At 58.2% G+C, this 18,057-nt stretch overlaps 1 protein-coding gene across 1 annotated transcript in view; it reads left to right on the forward strand.

Moving 5' to 3' along the window:
• LOC147113218 (uncharacterized) overlaps positions 1–17,637 on the forward strand; it is a 118,163-nt gene extending 100,526 nt beyond the window's left edge. Inside the window, exons 11-12 of the mRNA XM_085998260.1 lie at positions 15,107–15,312; positions 17,439–17,637. Of these exons, the coding sequence (XP_085854386.1) occupies positions 15,107–15,312; positions 17,439–17,637 (405 nt within the window). The remainder of the gene's footprint in view (positions 1–15,106; positions 15,313–17,438) is intronic.
• The last annotated feature ends 420 nt before the right edge of the window (positions 17,638–18,057 follow it).

Consider the following 18,057-nt stretch of genomic DNA (forward strand, 5'->3'; position numbering starts at 1 on the left):
ATCTGACAGTGTTGTTTGTGGTTTGACTGTGAATGCTCTGAAAGAGGATGGGTCCAAGTCTGTAATCATATAGTCTACTGTGCTGCAGCCAAGAGGTGAGCAGTAGGTCGATCTTCCTAGGAGGTCTCCTATGAACCTACCATTGACAATGTACAGACCCAGGTTTCGACAGAGCTGTAGTAGCTGTTTACCGTTGGTATTTGACTGCTTGTCGCAGTTATGCCTGTATGGAAGGGAAGGGATGTCAAAGTGGTTATTCCCGAATACGTAATTGTTTCCCTGATTATTGGTGAAGTCTGGTTCTTCGCCCGTTCTTGAATTGAGGTCCCCACAGATCAACACGTTCCCCTGGGCCTGGTATTGGATAATTTCCCCCTCCATGTTGGAGAAGGTGTCCTCTTTGTAGTACGGGGAATCGATTGGAGGGATATAAAGTGCGCAAATGTAAACATCTTGGGTGTTTGAGATAATCTCCCTCTCAAGTTTGAGCCACATATGGTTTTCGCCCTTTTTTATAAATTTGATGTAATTCTTAAGTTCTGTTTTAAACCAGATCAGTATGCCTCCGGAGTCTCTGCCTTGGGTTACACTTGGTAATTTATTGGAGGGGACCACTAGCTCAGTGTACCCTTGGGGACAGCCGGTGTGTCCTTTTCCTTTATACCAAGTTTCCTGTAAAATGATAATATCTAGATCTTTAGTTTCCTCTATGAACTCTGGGGTCCTACTCTTCACTTCTCGCACTGAAGAGCGTAGACCTTGGATATTCCAGGTCGAAATATATAAGGATTTCATGTTAAGTTTTATCTTTTTCTATGATAGGTTAAAGAGTGGTACGTGTTTGTCGTGTCTAAGTGTGGGGAAAAAAAAAGATCACCCCAGTTGTCTACAAAAGTTAATACAATTTGGTTACAGTTCTTTCTATTAATTAGTCCTTGATCCATAAGGCGGAAGTAGATGCTGCTGCACATCTGCTTATTGTCTCTTAATGGATTGTTTCTGTCTGAGGTATTGCGTACTGTGGTAAACCACTGTTGTTAGTATTGTTGTACTTGTCTGTGCATGCCTCAGCTGACTCCGCCCCTGGCTCCACCCTCATGGCTGGGTATAAAGGTCGCTGCTCAGAAGCCTCCGGCCCTTTTGGATACCAGGCAACCCCAAGAGGCATGCTCTGTTCTTTGGTAATAAAAGCCTGTTTATTACTTACTCAATCTCCAGTCTTTTGTAGCAATTGATAGTGCATCAATTTTATTACCAAAGTTAAATGTTGGCTGCGGATGCTGATCAACCGATGGCGCAAAACGCTGAGCAGCAGGCGCTGCTGCGAGCCCTCAGACCAACATGCCTGGACCTAGACCCCCAAGAAGCGGGTTCGTCGACTAAATTCGCACAATGGCTGCGTTGCTTTGAGGCGTATCTGGAAGCCTCGACCGTGACTCTTGATGAAAATAAACTGAAAATCCTGGCCTCGAAGGTGAGCCACCAAGTCTATACTTTAATCCAAGATGCGACGACCTACGCGGCGGCTATCGACCTACTGAAAGGGCAGTATGCACGCCCGGTTAACACGGTCTATGCCAGGCACCTTTTAAGATCTCGCAGACAGCAGCCCGGGGAATCGGTGGAAGCCTTCCTACGGGCACTGCGGGTACTCGGACGCGGCTGCGACTGCAAGGAAGTATCGGCCGCGGCACATGCGGAGGGACTGATACGAGACGCTTTCGTTGCGGGTCTAAGGTCTGACTACTCCCGGCAGAGGCTGCTGGAGAAGGGTGAAATAGACCTGACAAAGGCAGTGTCCCTCGCGCTCTCGCTCGACGCGGCCCACAGAAATATGGACGCTTTCTCCCCTCATCGCCCCGCGCCGCGGACGCCGCAATCTTGGGCCATGGGACCGCCACCTCCAACTGCTGCAGCGATGTCCAAGGCACAAAAATGCTATTTTTGTGGCCAAGCTAAACACCCTAGAGCACGCTGCCCCGCGAAGAATGCTACCTGCTCCGGCTGCGGGAAGAAAGGTCACTACGTTAGCGCCTGCAAAGGGAAGACCGCTAACGCCAGCAGCGCTGCGTGCGAACCGTGGGCGCAGCCATCTTGTCCGCCATCTTGGGCTCCCCCAGCCGCGTGGGGACCGTGGGCGCCGCCATTTTGTCCGCCATCTTGGACGCCTCCGACTTTGGTTACGGGGGACCCGGACTCCACCACCGCCTCATCGGACGACCGCATCGACACGCTTGAACATACGCTGGCTTCCGTGACGCTGGATCAATCTCTCCCGCATCAACTGTCCAGGTCCATGATGGACATTACGGTAAACGGCTGCGCCACTACCTGCCTTTTTGACAGCGGGAGCACGGAGAGTTTTATACACCCCGACACGGTGCGCAGTTACTCTCTCCCGGTCCTGCCGACGCGTCATCGCATCTCTATGGCTTCCAAAGCCCAGTCAGCGGACGTCGGTGGCTACTGTATGGTGACTCTTTCAGTGCGGGGTACTGAATACAAAAATTTTAAACTTCTGGTCCTGCCCCATCTCTGCGCTGCCGTCCTACTGGGGTTGGATTTTCAGTGCCACCTTAAGAGTGTCACTTTAGCGTATGGTGGACCCCTCCCCCCTCTCACAGTCTGCAGCCAGCAGTTTTTAAATCGCCCGCCGCGCGCCATTTGCAGCCTCTCCACCCTTAAAGTCTCCCCCCCCTCCTTGTTCGCTAACCTCACCCGCGACTGTAAGCCCATCGCTACCAAAAGTAGGCGTTACAGTGCCGGGGATAGGGGTTTCATTAAATCCGAGGTAGCGAGACTCCTGAAGGAAGGGATTATCGAGAGCAGCAATAGCCCATGGCGAGCACAAGTGGTGGTGGTGAAGGCTGGCGGCAAACAGCGCCTAGTTATTGACTACAGCCAGACGATCAACCGCTACACCCAGCTGGATGCATATCCACTCCCCCGCATATCTGACATGGTCAATCAGATAGCACAATACCGGGTGTTCTCGACGATTGATCTGAAGTCGGCATACCACCAGCTCCCCATCAGGGCTGAGGACCGCCAGTACACAGCTTTTGAAGCTGACGGTCGGCTCTATCACTTTCTCAGAGTTCCCTTCGGCGTCACCAACGGAGTTTCTGTCTTCCAACGGGAGATGGACCGGATGGTTGACCAGAACGCGCTCCAGGCCACTTTCCCATATCTAGACAACGTCACCATCTGCGGCCACGACCAGCAGGACCACGACGTTAATCTAGAGAAATTCCTCCGGACGGCCCAGCGGCTGAATCTCACATACAACAAAGACAAATGTATGTTTCGTACTACGCGCCTTGCTATTCTTGGCTGCGTAGTGGAGAACGGAGTCATCGGCCCAGACCCCGATAGAATGCGCCCCCTTATGGAGCTCCCCCTCCCCCACTGCCAGAAAGCACTGAAGAGATGCCTGGGGTTTTTCTCTTACTATGCGCAGTGGGTGCCCAACTATGCGGATAAAGCCCGACCCCTCATCAAGTCCGCCTCCTTCCCCCTGACAGCAGAGGCCTGTGCAGCCTTCACTCTCATAAAAGGAGACATTGCGAAGGCCACAATGCACGCTGTGGATGAGTCCCTTCCTTTTCAAGTGGAGAGCGACGCATCCGACTTTGCCCTAGCTGCAACCCTTAACCAGGCGGGGAGACCCGTGGCCTTTTTCTCAAGGACCCTCCAGGGCCCCGAGATTCGACACTCCTCTGTCGAAAAGGAGGCCCAGGCCATTGTGGAAGCCGTGCGACATTGGCGGCATTACCTGGCCGGAAAACGATTTACCCTGCTCACTGACCAGCGTTCAGTGGCTTTTATGTTTCATAATAAGCAGCGGGGCAAAATCAAGAATGACAAGATCTTAAGGTGGAGAATCGAACTCTCCACCTACAATTACGATATCTTGTACCGGCCCGGGAAACTCAATGAGCCCCCAGATGCCCTATCACGTGGTACGTGCGCCAACGCGCAGGTTGATAGGCTACAGACCCTCCACAATGACCTCTGCCACCCGGGGGTCACCAGGTTCTTCCATTTTATCAAATCCCGTAACCTGCCCTACTCCATCGAGGAGGTCAGGACCATGACCAGGAACTGCCAGATCTGTGCCGAGTGCAAGCCGCATTTTTATAGGCCAGACAGAGCGAGCCTGATCAAAGCCACGCGCCCCTTCGAGCGGCTGAGCATCGATTTTAAAGGGCCCCTCCCCTCCTCTGACCGCAATGTGTACTTCCTCAATATAATTGATGAGTACTCCCGTTTCCCGTTTGCCATCCCTTGCTCGGACATGACCAGTACCACGGTCATTAAATGTCTGAATGACCTCTTCGCCTTGTTCGGTTTCCCTAGCTATATCCATAGCGACAGGGGCTCATCTTTTATGAGCGACGAACTTCGGCAGTACCTGCTCGCGAGAGGCATTGCTACAAGCAGGACCACCAGCTACAACCCCCGGGGTAACGGCCAGGTGGAAAGGGAGAATGCGACAGTCTGGAAGGCAGTCCTTTTAAACTTAAAATCTAAGGGCCTTCCGACCTCCCGCTGGCAGGAGGTCCTCCCTGCGGCGCTCCATTCCATTCGGTCGCTGCTCTGTACACCCACCAATGCCACTCCTCACGAGAGAATGTTCTCCTTCCCCAGGAAGTCCACGTCGGGGATTTCGCTACCAACATGGCTGACTTCTCCAGGTCCCGTCCTACTGCGGAAGCACGTGAGGACCCATAAGGCGGACCCCCTGGTCGAGAGGGTGAGCCTCCTCCACGCTAACCCGCAGTATGCTTACGTGGTGTACCCGGACGGGCGGGAGGACACAGTCTCCATTCGAGACCTCGCACCTGCAGGTGCTCCTGAAACACCCTCTTCGCCACCCACCGCTACTCCTGCCTACCCCCAGGACACAGTCCCCGCACGAGACCTCGCACCTTCGGGTGCCTCTGAGAGACCACCATCGCTACCTCCCATTACCCATGCTCTGACCCCTGTAGACGGCATGCAGCAGCCCCAGGGTCCGCCACCTGCTACACCTCCTCTGAACGAGACACCGGGTTCACCGTTGGATGCTGCACCATCACCGCCGCTGCTGCGACGCTCAGGACGGCTTACAAGGCCTCCTGATAGACTTCAGTACACGAATTTTTAGTGCACTTCACCCCGCCGGACTCAATTCTAAACAAGGGGTGAATGTGGTAAACCACTGTTGTTAGTATTGTTGTACTTGTCTGTGCATGCCTCAGCTGACTCCGCCCCTGGCTCCACCCTCATGGCTGGGTATAAAGGTCGCTGCTCAGAAGCCTCCGGCCCTTTTGGATACCAGGCAACCCCAAGAGGCATGCTCTGTTCTTTGGTAATAAAAGCCTGTTTATTACTTACTCAATCTCCAGTCTTTTGTAGCAATTGATAGTGCATCACGTACGTCCTGTGCATCTCTCCCTCTGTCTGGCTGGTAGCGGTCCTATTCCCCTGTGGGACAGGAGTGGTGCAGGTCTGATAATGTTGTTTTGCATGGGGATCCTCTCCGGTCTCGGTTGGTGTGGTGGTGGTCTTTGTAGTGTTCCTGATATGTACCCCGCTGATCTCTGGTGGTCGGGGGGGGGGTCCTCTTGGAGTCTGGGTATGGACCCGGTTAAAAGCGACGTCCTTCAGGGCTTTAGCAAAGATCGATATTTTTTGCCTTTGGATGTGGACGTGGTCGTAAAGACATTCTTCATCGAGGGTGGGGTGTTGGGCCAGGTGTACGTTGTGGTTTGATTCGCAGTCTCTTGCTATGCTGGCATTTATCTCATGAATTGTGTTGTTGTTGAAGTCTGTTCTCGGCAATATTGTGGAAACAGTGATTCTAGTGTTTGGAAATGTACTGCTTGCCTTCCTAATCATTGCTCTGAGCGATGTTGCTACCTCTTTCTGTTTGGCCTTTAGGTCATTTGTGCCCGTGTGTATTATTATGTGTTGGGGGGAGCCTAATCTGGCTTTGGTCAGCCATCCCATGGCTCTGTCTGTTGTTGGGCACCAAATCTTTTCTACTTTACTTCTAGGGAAGAGCTTTTTCTCCCATAGAAATTTCCCATTTGAGTCTATGAGTATTACGACGTCAGCCTTGTTTGTGTTTACTGTCTGGTGGCTTTCGCCTGGACTCATAGTGTGTGTGCTGGGCTGGGGTGTCTGGTGTGTGCGTACCTCTTGTGAGCGGCTCGCTTGTGGTTCCATGGTGGTGGGGGAAGATTGCGAGTCAGCATGCTGGTCGGTCTGTGTGGCACCCCTTGTATTGTGTGTCTGTTGCTTTTGTTCCGTGTGGGAGTGCAGCCGTTCCGTCCGGCTCTGTCTTGTCTTATCTCTAGTCTCTGGTTGCTGGTCTAATGGTGTTTTCTCTCCTCTATGGCTCTCTTCTTTTTCCTGCAGCTCTTTCACCTGATTCTTAAGTAGATTCACCTGGTTATCAAGTCTATTCAGCTCTCTCTTGTGTCTCTCCCTCTCCTGCTTTTGTTTGTCATTCAATTTGAGGACCTCCTCTCTAAGTTTAACCATCTCTATCTCTAATTGATAAAATTTATCTTTTGGTTGTTATCTGGCTGTGTGATCCCGGGGTATGTGTCTGGTCGGCCCTGGAAGGCTCACTCACTTCCTGGCTAAGCTGGTCGGCCCTGGAAGGCTCACTCACTTCCTGGCTATGCTGCTCTTCTCTTGGTGGGCTGGGAATGGTAGGGGAACTATGTGTGGCTTCCTCCCTGGTAGTTATGCTGGGGTTTGTCAGTTGTATCGTGTGGCTGTGGTTCCCCGGGGTTAGTGTCTGGTTTGAACTGTGTGGCTCGTTCATCCCTTGACCATGCAGGTTTTCTCCTGGTAAGTTGTCAATGTTGGGGGGAGTGCGGGCCACTCTGGGGCTGTTCATTCCCCTCGTAGTTGATCTTTTCAGTGTCCTGAAGGCCGTTGCAAATTTGTCGAGGTTGCCTTGCACTAATATTGTTCCGGTATTGTACGCGTTGACAGTCGTGATTGAACTGTCTCCTGGTGTGTTAATTTTCATTATGGACACATTTGCGGTATTTTTTAGCTTAACACTGGTATAGTGTGATTTTATTGCTCTGATCCAAGCCGCTGGCTGATCTGAGTAGAATATGAGGTTACTTTTTGTCCCATTGTTGTAACAGTCAGTAAAGAGAGTTTCTGGTTTTTCTCTCATCTGAGCATGCTTGATCGTTTTTATAGCTTTTTTTGTGGTGTTGGGGGGAATCTGGAAGCGGGGCTGTTGTGGATCTTCTGATTCGCTCATTTTTGGTAAAGTATTGTTGATCTTAGAATAAGCTTTTCTGGGGCCCCGGGTTTGGTGTTACCCTCTCCCTGTTCGCGAACTTTCCCGGTCCCCCTCTCCGACCCCGTGGTCCCTGGGCCTCGGCTCCTGGGTTCACCCTTCTCAGGTCTGAGTCTGTGAGCCACTGTTTCCCGGTGCCTTCGGGCTGTTCCCCTCCCCCTCAGAGGTCTCTGGGCCTCTGTTTCGGCCTGGCTCCTCGGGCCTTTCCCTGGGCCTCCCTCCCTGGGCCCTGTACTCACGGTCTTGGTTGCGAGCCTTCTGGTTGCTCTCCTTCTCCTCAGAGGTCTCTGTGCCTGCTGGCCTGGCTCCTCGGGCCTTTCCCGTGCTGGATTGTTGGGCTGTGGCCCGAGTCCCCTCGGCTGTGCTGATTGCTGGATTTCCGGGCTGCGTTCCGAATCTCCTCGGCTGTGCCGATTTCTGCGATGCGGCCCGAGTCCTCTCCGCTGTGCCGATTGCCGGGCTGCGTTCCGGATCTCCTCGGCTGTGCCGATTTCTGGGATGCGGCCCGAGTCCTCTCCGCTGTGCCTGTTGCCGGGCTGCGTTCCGATTTCTGGGATGCGGCCCGAGTCCCCTCGGCTGTGCCGGTTGCTGGACCGCTGGGCTGCGGCCCGAGTCACCTCGCCTCCTCGAACTCGGTCCCGATGCCGCCGACTCAACCACCGCTGCTGAAGCCCCGTGTGGCTGCCATTCACTGGTTTGTGTAGTTCTTCTCTTGTTTCTTTTTTTTTTTGCTTTGGCTTTTTTTTCCCTCTATTTTCCTCTGGGTTTTTTTTTTCTTTGGTAGTCTTTCTGGCGGTCTTTTCCTTCTCTACTTTGTCTAGACTAATCTAAACTTAAACTAACCTAAACTAAACTAACTTAACTAGAACTAAATTTAATTTTAAAACCTTTTTAAAAATTGAAATGAAATGAAACTTTTTTTCCCCACTTTAGACACTAAAAACACTAAAATCTCAGCAGCCCATCTTCAGCATGTGTATTCACTCCGTCTGCAATTCTCTCTCATCCTGTGCTCACTGCCCCGTGTCCTAACACACACCCAGTCCCATTCACCCATCACTCCCTGTGCTCACTGCCCCGTGTCCTAACTCACACCCAGTCCCGTTCACCCATCACCCCCTGTGCTCACTGCCCCGTGTCCTAACTCACACCCAGTCCCGTTCACCCATCACCCCCTGTGCTCACTGCCCCGTGTCCTAACTCACACCCAGTCCCGTTCACCCATCGCCCCCTGTGCTCACTGCCCCGTGTCCTAACTCACACCCAGTCCCGTTCACCCATCACCCCCTGTGCTCACTGCCCCGTGTCCTAACTCACACCCAGTCCCGTTCACCCCTCACCCCCTGTGCTCACTGCCCCGTGTCCTAACTCACACCCAGTCCCGTTCACCCATCGCCCCCTGTGCTCACTGCCCCGTGTCCTAACTCACACCCAGTCCCGTTCACCCATCACTCCCTGTGCTCACTGCCCCGTGTCCTAACTCACACCCAGTCCCGTTCACCCATCACCCCCTGTGCTCACTGCCCCTTGTCCTAACTCACACCGAGTCCCGTTCACCCATCACCCCCTGTGCTCACTGCCCCGTGTCCTAACTCACACCCAGTCCCGTCCACCCATCACCCTCTGTGCTCGCTGCTCCATGTCCTAACTCACACCCAGTCCCGTTCACCCATCACCCCCTGTGCTCACTGCCCCGTGTCCTAACACACACCCAGTCCCATTCACCCATCACTCCCTGTGCTCACTGCCCCGTGTCCTAACTCACACCCAGTCCCGTTCACCCATCACTCCCTGTGCTCACTGCCCCGTGTCCTAACTCACACCCAGTCCCGTTCACCCATCACCCCCTGTGCTCACTGCCCCGTGTCCTAACTCACACCCAGTCCCGTTCACCCATCACCCCTGTGCTCACTGCCCCGTGTCCTAACTCACACCCAGTCCCGTTCACCCATCACCCCCTGTGCTCACTGCCCCGTGTCCTAACTCACACCCAGTCCCATTCACCTATCACCCCCTGTGCTCACTGCCCCGTGTCCTAACTCACACCCCGTCCCGTTCACCCATCACCCCCTGTGCTCACTGCCCCGTGTCCTAACTCACACCCAGTCCCATTCACCTATCACCCCCTGTGCTCACTGCCCCGTGTCCTAACTCACACCCAGTCCCATTCACCCATCACCCCCTGTGCTCACTGCCCCGTGTCCTAACTCACACCCAGTCCCATTCACCCATCACCCCCTGTCCGAACTCACACCCAGTCCCATTCACCCATCACCCCCTGTGCTCACTGCCCCGTGTCCTAACTCGCACCAAGTCCCGTTCACCCATCACCCCGTGTGCTCACTGCCCCGTGTCCTAACTCACACCCAGTCCCGTTCACCCATCACCCCCTGTGCTCGCTGCCCCGTGTCCTAACTCGCACCCATCATCCCCTGTGCTCGCTGCTCCGTGTCCTAACTCACACCCAGTCCCGTTCACCCATCACCCCCTGTGCTCACTGCCCCGTGTGCTAACTCACACCCAGTCCCGTTCACCCCTCACCCCTGTGCTCACTGCCCCGTGTCCTAACTCACACCCCGTCCCGTTCACCCATCACCCCCTGTGCTCACTGCCCCGTGTCCTAACTCACACCCAGTCCCATTCACCTATCACCCCCTGTGCTCACTGCCCCGTGTCCTAACTCACACCCAGTCCCATTCACCCATCACCCCCTGTGCTCACTGCCCTGTGTCCTAACTCACACCCAGTCCCATTCACCCATCACCCCCTGTCCGAACTCACACCCAGTCCCATTCACCCATCACCCCCTGTGCTCACTGCCCCGTGTCCTAACTCGCACCAAGTCCCGTTCACCCATCACCCCGTGTGCTCACTGCCCCGTGTCCTAACTCACACCCAGTCCCGTTCACCCATCACCCCTTGTGCTCGCTGCCCCGTGTCCTAACTCGCACCCATCACCCCCTGTGCTCGCTGCCCCGTGTCCTAACTCGCACCCATCACCCCCTGTGCTCACTGCCCCGTGTCCTAACTCGCACCAAGTCCCGTTCACCCATCACCCCGTGTGCTCACTGCCCCGTGTCCTAACTCGCACCCAGTCCCGTTCACCCATCACCCCCTGTGCTCACTGCCCCGTGTCCTAACTCACACCCAGTCCCGTTCTCCCATCACCCCTGTGCTCACTGCCCCGTGTCCTAACTCACACCCAGTCCCGTTCACCCATCACCCCCTGTGCTCGCTGCCCCGTGTCCTAACTCACACCCAGTCCCATTCACCCATCACCCCCTGTGCTCACTGCCCCGTGTCCTAACTCGCACCAAGTCCCGTTCACCCATCACCCCCTGTGCTCACTGCCCCGTGTCCTAACTCACACCAAGTCCCGTTCACCCATCACCCCGTGTGCTCACTGCCCCGTGTCCTAACTCGCACCCAGTCCCGTTCACCCATCACCCCCTGTGCTCACTGCCTCGTGTCCTAACTCACACCCAGTCTCGTTCTCCCATCACCCCCTGTGCTCGCTGCCCCGTGTCCTAACTCGCACCCATCACCCCCTGTGCTCGCTGCTCCATGTCCTAACTCACACCCAGTCCCGTTCACCCATCACCCCCTGTGCTCACTGCCCCGTGTCCTAACTCACACCCAGTCCCGTTCACCCATCGCCCCCTGTGCTCACTGCCCCGTGTCCTAACTCACACCCAGTCCCGTTCACCCATCACCCACTGTGCTCACTACCCCGTGTCCTAACTCACACCCAGTCCCGTTCACCCATCACCCCCTGTGCTCACTGCCCCGTGTCCTAACTCACACCCAGTCCCGTTCACCCATCACCCACTGTGCTCACTACCCCGTGTCCTAACTCACACCCAGTCCCGTTCACCCATCACCCCCTGTGCTCACTGCCCCGTGTCCTAACTCACACCCAGTCCCGTTCTCCCATCACCCACTGTGCTCACTACCCCGTGTCCTAACTCACACCCAGTCCCGTTCACCCATCACCCCCTGTGCTCACTGCCCCGTGTCCTAACTCACACCCAGTCCCGTTCACCCATCACCCACTGTGCTCACTACCCCGTGTCCTAACTCACACCCAGTCCCGTTCACCCATCACCCCCTGTGCTCACTGCCCCGTGTCCTAACTCACACCCAGTCCCGTTCACCCATCACCCACTGTGCTCACTGCCCCGTGTCCTAACTCACACCCAGTCCCGTTCACCCATCACCCCCTGTGCTCACTACCCCGTGTCCTAACTCACACCCAGTCCCGTTCACCCATCACCCCCTGTGCTCACTGCCCCGTGTCCTAACTCACACCCAGTCCCGTTCACCCATCACCCCGTGCTCACTGCCCCGTGTCCTAACTCACACCCAGTCCCGTTCACCCATCACCCACTGTGCTCACTACCCCGTGTCCTAACTCACACCCAGTCCCGTTCACCCATCACCCCCTGTGCTCACTGCCCCGTGTCCTAACTCACACCCAGTCCCGTTCTCCCATCACCCCCTGTGCTCACTGCCCCGTGTCCTAACTCACACCCAGTCACGTTCACCCATCACCCCCAGTGCTCACTGCCCCGTGTCCTAACTCACACCACGTCCCGTTCACCCCTCACCCGCTGTGCTCACTGCCCCGTGTCCTAACTCACACCCAGTCCCGTTCACCCATCACCCCCTGTGCTCACTGCCCCGTGTCCTAACTCACACCCAGTCCCGTTCACCCATCACCCCCTGTGCTCACTGCCCCGTGTCCTAACTCACACCCAGTCCCGTTCACCCCTCACCCGCTGTGCTCACAGCCCCGTGTCCTAACTCACACCCAGTCCCGTTCACCCATCACCCCCTGTGCTCACTGCCCCGTGTCCTAACTCACACCCAGTCCCGTTCACCCCTCACCCCTGTGCTCACTGCCCCGTGTCCTAACTCACACCCAGTCCCGTTCACCCATCACCCCCTGTGCTCACTGCCCCGTGTCCTAACTCACACCCAGTCCCATTCACCCATCACCCCCTGTGCTCACTGCCCCGTGTCCTAACTCACACCCAGTCCCATTCACCCATCACCCCCTGTGCTCACTGCCCCGTGTCCTAACTCACACCCAGTCCCATTCACCCATCACCCCCTGTGCTCACTGCCCCGTGTCCGAACTCACACCCAGTCCCATTCACCCATCACCCCCTGTGCTCACTGCCCCGTGTCCTAACTCGCACCAAGTCCCGTTCACCCATCACCCCGTGTGCTCACTGCCCCGTGTCCTAACTCGCACCCAGTCCCGTTCACCCATCACCCCCTGTGCTCACTGCCCCGTGTCCTAACTCACACCCAGTCCCGTTCACCCATCACCCCCTGTGCTCGCTGCCCCGTGTCCTAACTCGCACCCATCACCCCCTGTGCTCGCTGCTCCGTGTCCTAACTCACACCCAGTCCCGTTCACCCATCACCCCCTGTGCTCACTGCCCCGTGTCCTAACTCACACCCAGTCCCGTTCACCCATCACCCCCTGTGCTCACTGCCCCGTGTCCTTGCTCACTGCCCCGTGTCCTAACTCACACCCAGTCCCGTTCACCCCTCACCCCTGTGCTCACTGCCCCGTGTCCTAACTCACACCCAGTCCCGTTCACCCATCACTCCCTGTGCTCACTGCCCCGTGTCCTAACTCGCACCAAGCCCCGTTCACCCATCACCCCGTGTGCTCACTGCCCCGTGTCCTAACTCGCACCCAGTCCCGTTCACCCATCACCCCCTGTGCTCACTGCCCCGTGTCCTAACTCACACCCGGTCCCGTTCTCCCATCACCCCCTGTGCTCGCTGCCCCGTGTCCTAACTCGCAACCAGTCCCGTTCACCCATCACCCCCAGTGCTCACTGCCCCGTGTCCTAACTCACACCACGTCCCGTTCACCCATCACCCCGTGCTCACTGCCCCGTGTCCTAACTCTCACCCAGTTCCGTTCACCCATCACTCCCTGTGCTCACTGCCCCGTGTCCTAACTCACACCCAGTCCCGTTTACCCATCACCCCCTGTGCTCACTGCCCCGTGTCCTAACTCACACCCAGTCCTGTTCACCCATCACCCCCTGTGCTCACTGCCCCGTGTCCTAACTCTCACCCAGTTCCGTTCGCCCATCACCCCCTGTGCTCAGTGCCCCGTGTCCTAACTCACACCCAGTCCCGTTCACCCATCACCCCCCGTGCTCACTGCCCCGTGTCCTAACTCACACCCAGTCCCGTTCACCCATCACCCACTGTGCTCACTGCCCCGTGTCCTAACTCACACCCAGTCCCGTTCACCCATCACCCCCTGTGCTCACTGCCCCGTGTCCTAACTCACACCCAGCCCCGTTCACACATCACCCCTGTGCTCGCTGACCTACATTGGCTCCCGGTCCGGCAACGCCTCGGTTTTAAAATTCTCATCCTTGTTTTGTAATCCCTCCGTGGCCCTCGCCCCTTCCTATCTCTGTAATCGTCTCCAGCCCCACAACCCTCCAAGATCTCTGCGCTCCTCTATTCTGGACTCGAGCATCCCCGATTTCCATTGCTCCACCATTGGCGGCCGTGCCTTCAGCTGCCTGGGCCCCGAGCTCTGGAATTCCCTCCCTAAACCTCTCCGCCTCTCTCTCCTCCTTTAAGACGCTCCTTAAAACCGACCTCTTTGACCAAGCTTTTGGTCGCCTGTCCTAATATCCCCTCATGTGGCTCGGTGTCTGATAACGTTCCTGTGGGGCGTTTTACTGTGTTAAAGGCGCTATATAAATACAAGTTGTTGTTGAATGACAAGTAATCGCTGTTTCCCCTGGAAGGAGTGTTTGGGGCCCTGGACGTTGGGAAGGGAGGAGGTAAAAGGGCAGGTGTTGCATCTCCTGCGCTTGCACGGGAAGGTGCCGGGAGAAGGGGAGGAGGAGTTGGGGGTGAATGACGAGCGTACAGGGTGTTGAGGAGGAAACTTCCATTGGAATGCCGAAAGGGGAGGGGAATGGCGGAGGATGATCCGTTGAATGATGGAGGCTGGTGGGGTGCAAGGCGAGGACAAGGGGAACCCTATCGTGGTTCTGGGAGGAAGGAGAAGGGGTGAGGGTGACAGCCACCATGATTACATCCTCCCATCCATTCTCCCAGTTTCTCCGTATCCATCGCACCGGTTCTGAAGTTGCTCACTTCCACACCAGTGCTCCCGATATGTCTTCCTCTTTCTTCAACCAAGGAATCCCCTCCGCCGCGGTTGACGGGGCCCTCGACCGTGTCCGTCCCATTTTCTGCACTTCTGCCCTCACACCTTCAGTTGGCCAATCCTAGAATGATACAGCACAGAAGGAGGCCATTCAGTCTGTCGTGCCTGTGCCAGCTCTTTGAAAGAGCTCTCCGATTAATCCCACCCCCCCCCTGCCCTTTCCCCAGAGTCCAGCCAATGTTGCCTTTTCAAGTATTTCTCCAATTCCCGTTTGAAAGTTACTGTTGAATCTGCTTCCGCCTCCCTTCCAGACCACAACAACTCGCTGCGTAAAAACAGTGTTTCCTCGTCGCCTCGGGTTCTTTAGCCAATCACCTTCAACCTGCGTCCTCTGGTTACCGACCCTCCCACCACTCGAAGCAGTTTGCAGTCGTTTTGTGTGAAAGGACCTAAATTACAAAGGGAGAAACCTCTTCCTACAATAAGAGTGTGAATAATCTGCCTGAGTCTCGGGATGATCATGCTGTGGACGGATGCTGGGCTAGAAGAGCAGGGAGAGGCCGAATGTCTGGCCTCCGGCCCCCCGAGGTCTGATAATTTTCATTGGCTGGTGTCTTGCTGTTCCCCAGATCCCCGCGGTGAGGTGGCAGGATGTGGGAGGCCTGCAGGATGTGAAGCGAGAGATCCTGGACACCGTGCAGCTACCCCTGGACTATCCTGAGCTCCTGACGCTGGGCCTGCGCAGGACCGGCCTGCTCCTGTATGGACCGCCTGGCACCGGCAAGACCCTGCTGGCTAAAGCCGTCGCCACCGAGTGCGCCATGACCTTCCTCAGGTGAACCAATCAGAGTCTGGGCACTGGGATCCTGGGCGGGAGGCACATAGACGAGGTCCCTCTTCCCCCTCCCTGTCTCCCCCCCTCGGGCTCTCCCTCCCCCTGGACTCTCCCTCCCCCCCTCCCTGTCTCTCCCGCTCGGCCTCTCCCTCCCTCTCCCCCTCCCTCCCTCCCCTCCCCTCGGACTCTCCCTCCCTCCCCTCGGGCTCTCCCTCCTCCCCCTCCCCCTCAGTCTCTCCCTCTCCCCCTCTCCCCCCCTCGGACTCTCTCCCTCCCCCCCCCCCCCTGTCTCTCCCCACCCCCGGTCTCTCCCTCCCCCCCCCCCCCCCTGTCTCTCCCCACCCCCGGTCTCTCCCTCCCTCCCTCGGGCTCTCCCTCCCTCCCCCCCTCGGGCTCTCCCTCCCTCCCCCCCTCGGGCTCTCCCTCCCTCCCCCCCTCGGGCTCTCTCTCCCTCCCCCCCCCTCGGTCTCACCTTCCCCCCCCCCCCGTGTCTCCCTCCTTCCCCCCCCCCCCCCCCGTCTCTCCCCACCCCCGGTCTCTCCCTCCCTCCCTCGGGCTCTCCCTCCCTCCCCCCCTCGGGCTCTCCCTCCCTCCCCCCCTCGGGCTCTCTCTTCCTCCCCCCCCCCCTCGGTCTCACCTTCCCCCCCCCCCCCCCCGTGTCTCCCTCCTTCCCCCCCCCCCTCCCTGTCTCCCCCCCCTCGGTCTCTCCCTCCCCCCCCCCCCCCCGGTCTCTCCCTCCCCCCTCGGACTCTCCCTTCCCCCCTCGGACTCTCCCTCTCTCCCTTCCCCCCTCGGACTCTCCCTCCCCCCCCTCGGACTCTCCCTCCCGCTCCTCGGTCTCTCCCTCCCCCCACCCTCGGCCTCTCCCTCCCCCCACCCTCGGCCTCTCCCTCCCCCACCCTCGGCCTCTCCCTCCCCCCACCCTCCCGGCCTCTCCCTCCCCCCACCCTCCCGGCCTCTCCCGGCCTCTCCCTCCCCCCACCCTCCCGGCCTCTCCCTCCCCCCACCCTCCCGGCCTCTCCCTCCCCCCACCCTCCCGGCCTCTCCCTCCCCCCACCCTCCCGGCCTCTCCCTCCCCCCACCCTCCCGGCCTCTCCCTCCCCCCACCCTCCCGGCCTCTCCCTCCCCCCACCCTCCCAGCCTCTCCCTCCCCCCTCCCTCCCTGTCTCTCCCTCCCCCCACCCTCCCGGCCTCTCCCTCCCCCCACCCTCCCGGCCTCTCCCTCCCGGCCTCTCCCTCCCCCCACCCTCCCGGCCTCTCCCTCCCCCCACCCTCCCGGCCTCTCCCTCCCCCCACCCTCCCGGCCTCTCCCTCCCCCCTCCCTCCCTGTCTCTCCCCCTCTCGCTCCCTCCCTCCCTGTCTCTCCCCCTCTCGCTCCCTCCCTCCCTGTCTCTCCCCCTCTCGCTCCCTCCCTCCCTGTCTCTCCCCCTCTCGCTCCCTCCCTCCCTGTCTCTCCCCCTCTCGCTCCCTCCCTCCCTGTCTCTCCCCCTCTCGCTCCCTCCCTCCCTGTCTCTCCCCCTCTCGCTCGCTCCCTCCCTGTCTCTCCCCCTCTCGCTCCCTCCCCCCCGTCTCTCCCCCTCTCGCTCCCTCCCCCCCGTCTCTCCCCCTCTCGCTCCCTCCCTCCCGTCTCTCCCCCTCTCGTTCCCTCCCTCCCTGTCTCTCCCCCTCTCGCTCGCTCCCTCCCTGTCTCTCCCCCTCTCGCTCGCTCCCTCCCTGTCTCTCCCCCTCTCGCTCCCTCCCTCCCTGTCTCTCCCCCTCTCGCTCCCTCCCTCCCTGTCTCTCCCCCTCTCGCTCCCTCCCTCCCTGTCTCTCCCCCTCTCGCTCCCTCCCTCCCTGTCTCTCCCCCTCTCGCTCCCTCCCTCCCTGTCTCTCGCTCCCTCCCTCCCTGTCTCTCCCCCTCTCGCTCCCTCCCTCCCTGTCTCTCCCCCTCTCGCTCCCTCCCTCCCTGTCTCTCCCCCTCTCGCTCCCTCCCTCCCTGTCTCTCGCTCCCTCCCTCCCTGTCTCTCCCCCTCTCGCTCCCTCCCTCCCTGTCTCTCGCTCCCTCCCTGCCTCTCCCCCCCACCCTCCAATCGTTCTCGCACTATTCTCAGCATTGTGCTTACCTCCCTCTCTCTCTCCGCCCGCAGTGTCAAAGGGCCAGAGCTAATCAACATGTATGTTGGACAGAGCGAAGAGAATGTGCGAGAAGGTAAGGAACAGCCCAGGATCTTGCCATCTAACTGTCTGCTGGGGTCTGGTGGAGCAGTGGGTCAGACAATGTTTGCTGGTGAGTCTGTGTCTGCTGGGGTCTGGTGGAGCAGTGGGTCGGACAATGTTTGCTGGTGAGTCTGTGTCTGCTGGGATCTGGTGGTGGAGTGGGCCGGATAGTTTCTGCTGGGTGTCTGGTGGTTGTCTTGGTCAAACCCCGATGCTAGGGTCTGGTGGGTCAGTGGCATGGGCAGTGTCAACTGAGGGTCTGCCGGGGCAGTGGGTCAGGCACTATTTTACAGATCAGCCATGATCTAATTGAATGACTGAAGAGGCGGGGGGATCTAGGTAGTGGCAGGATCAGGAACATGGAACAAGGCCCCAGACCTGGAGTGCCGAACGCTGTGTGTTTGGTGGAGTGGGTCGGATAGTGTGTGCTGGGAATGGCTGGTGGTGGAGTGGGTCGGGCAGTGTGTGCTGGGAAGGGCTGCTGGTGGAGTGGGTCGAGCGGTGTGTGCTGGGAAGGGCTGCTGGTGGAGTGGGTCGAGCGGTGCATGC

This window comes from Somniosus microcephalus, chromosome 9 (genome assembly GCF_052327205.1).
Source record: "Somniosus microcephalus isolate GS21.2 chromosome 9, FLI_Smic_1.0, whole genome shotgun sequence".
NCBI lineage: Eukaryota > Metazoa > Chordata > Chondrichthyes > Squaliformes > Somniosidae > Somniosus > Somniosus microcephalus.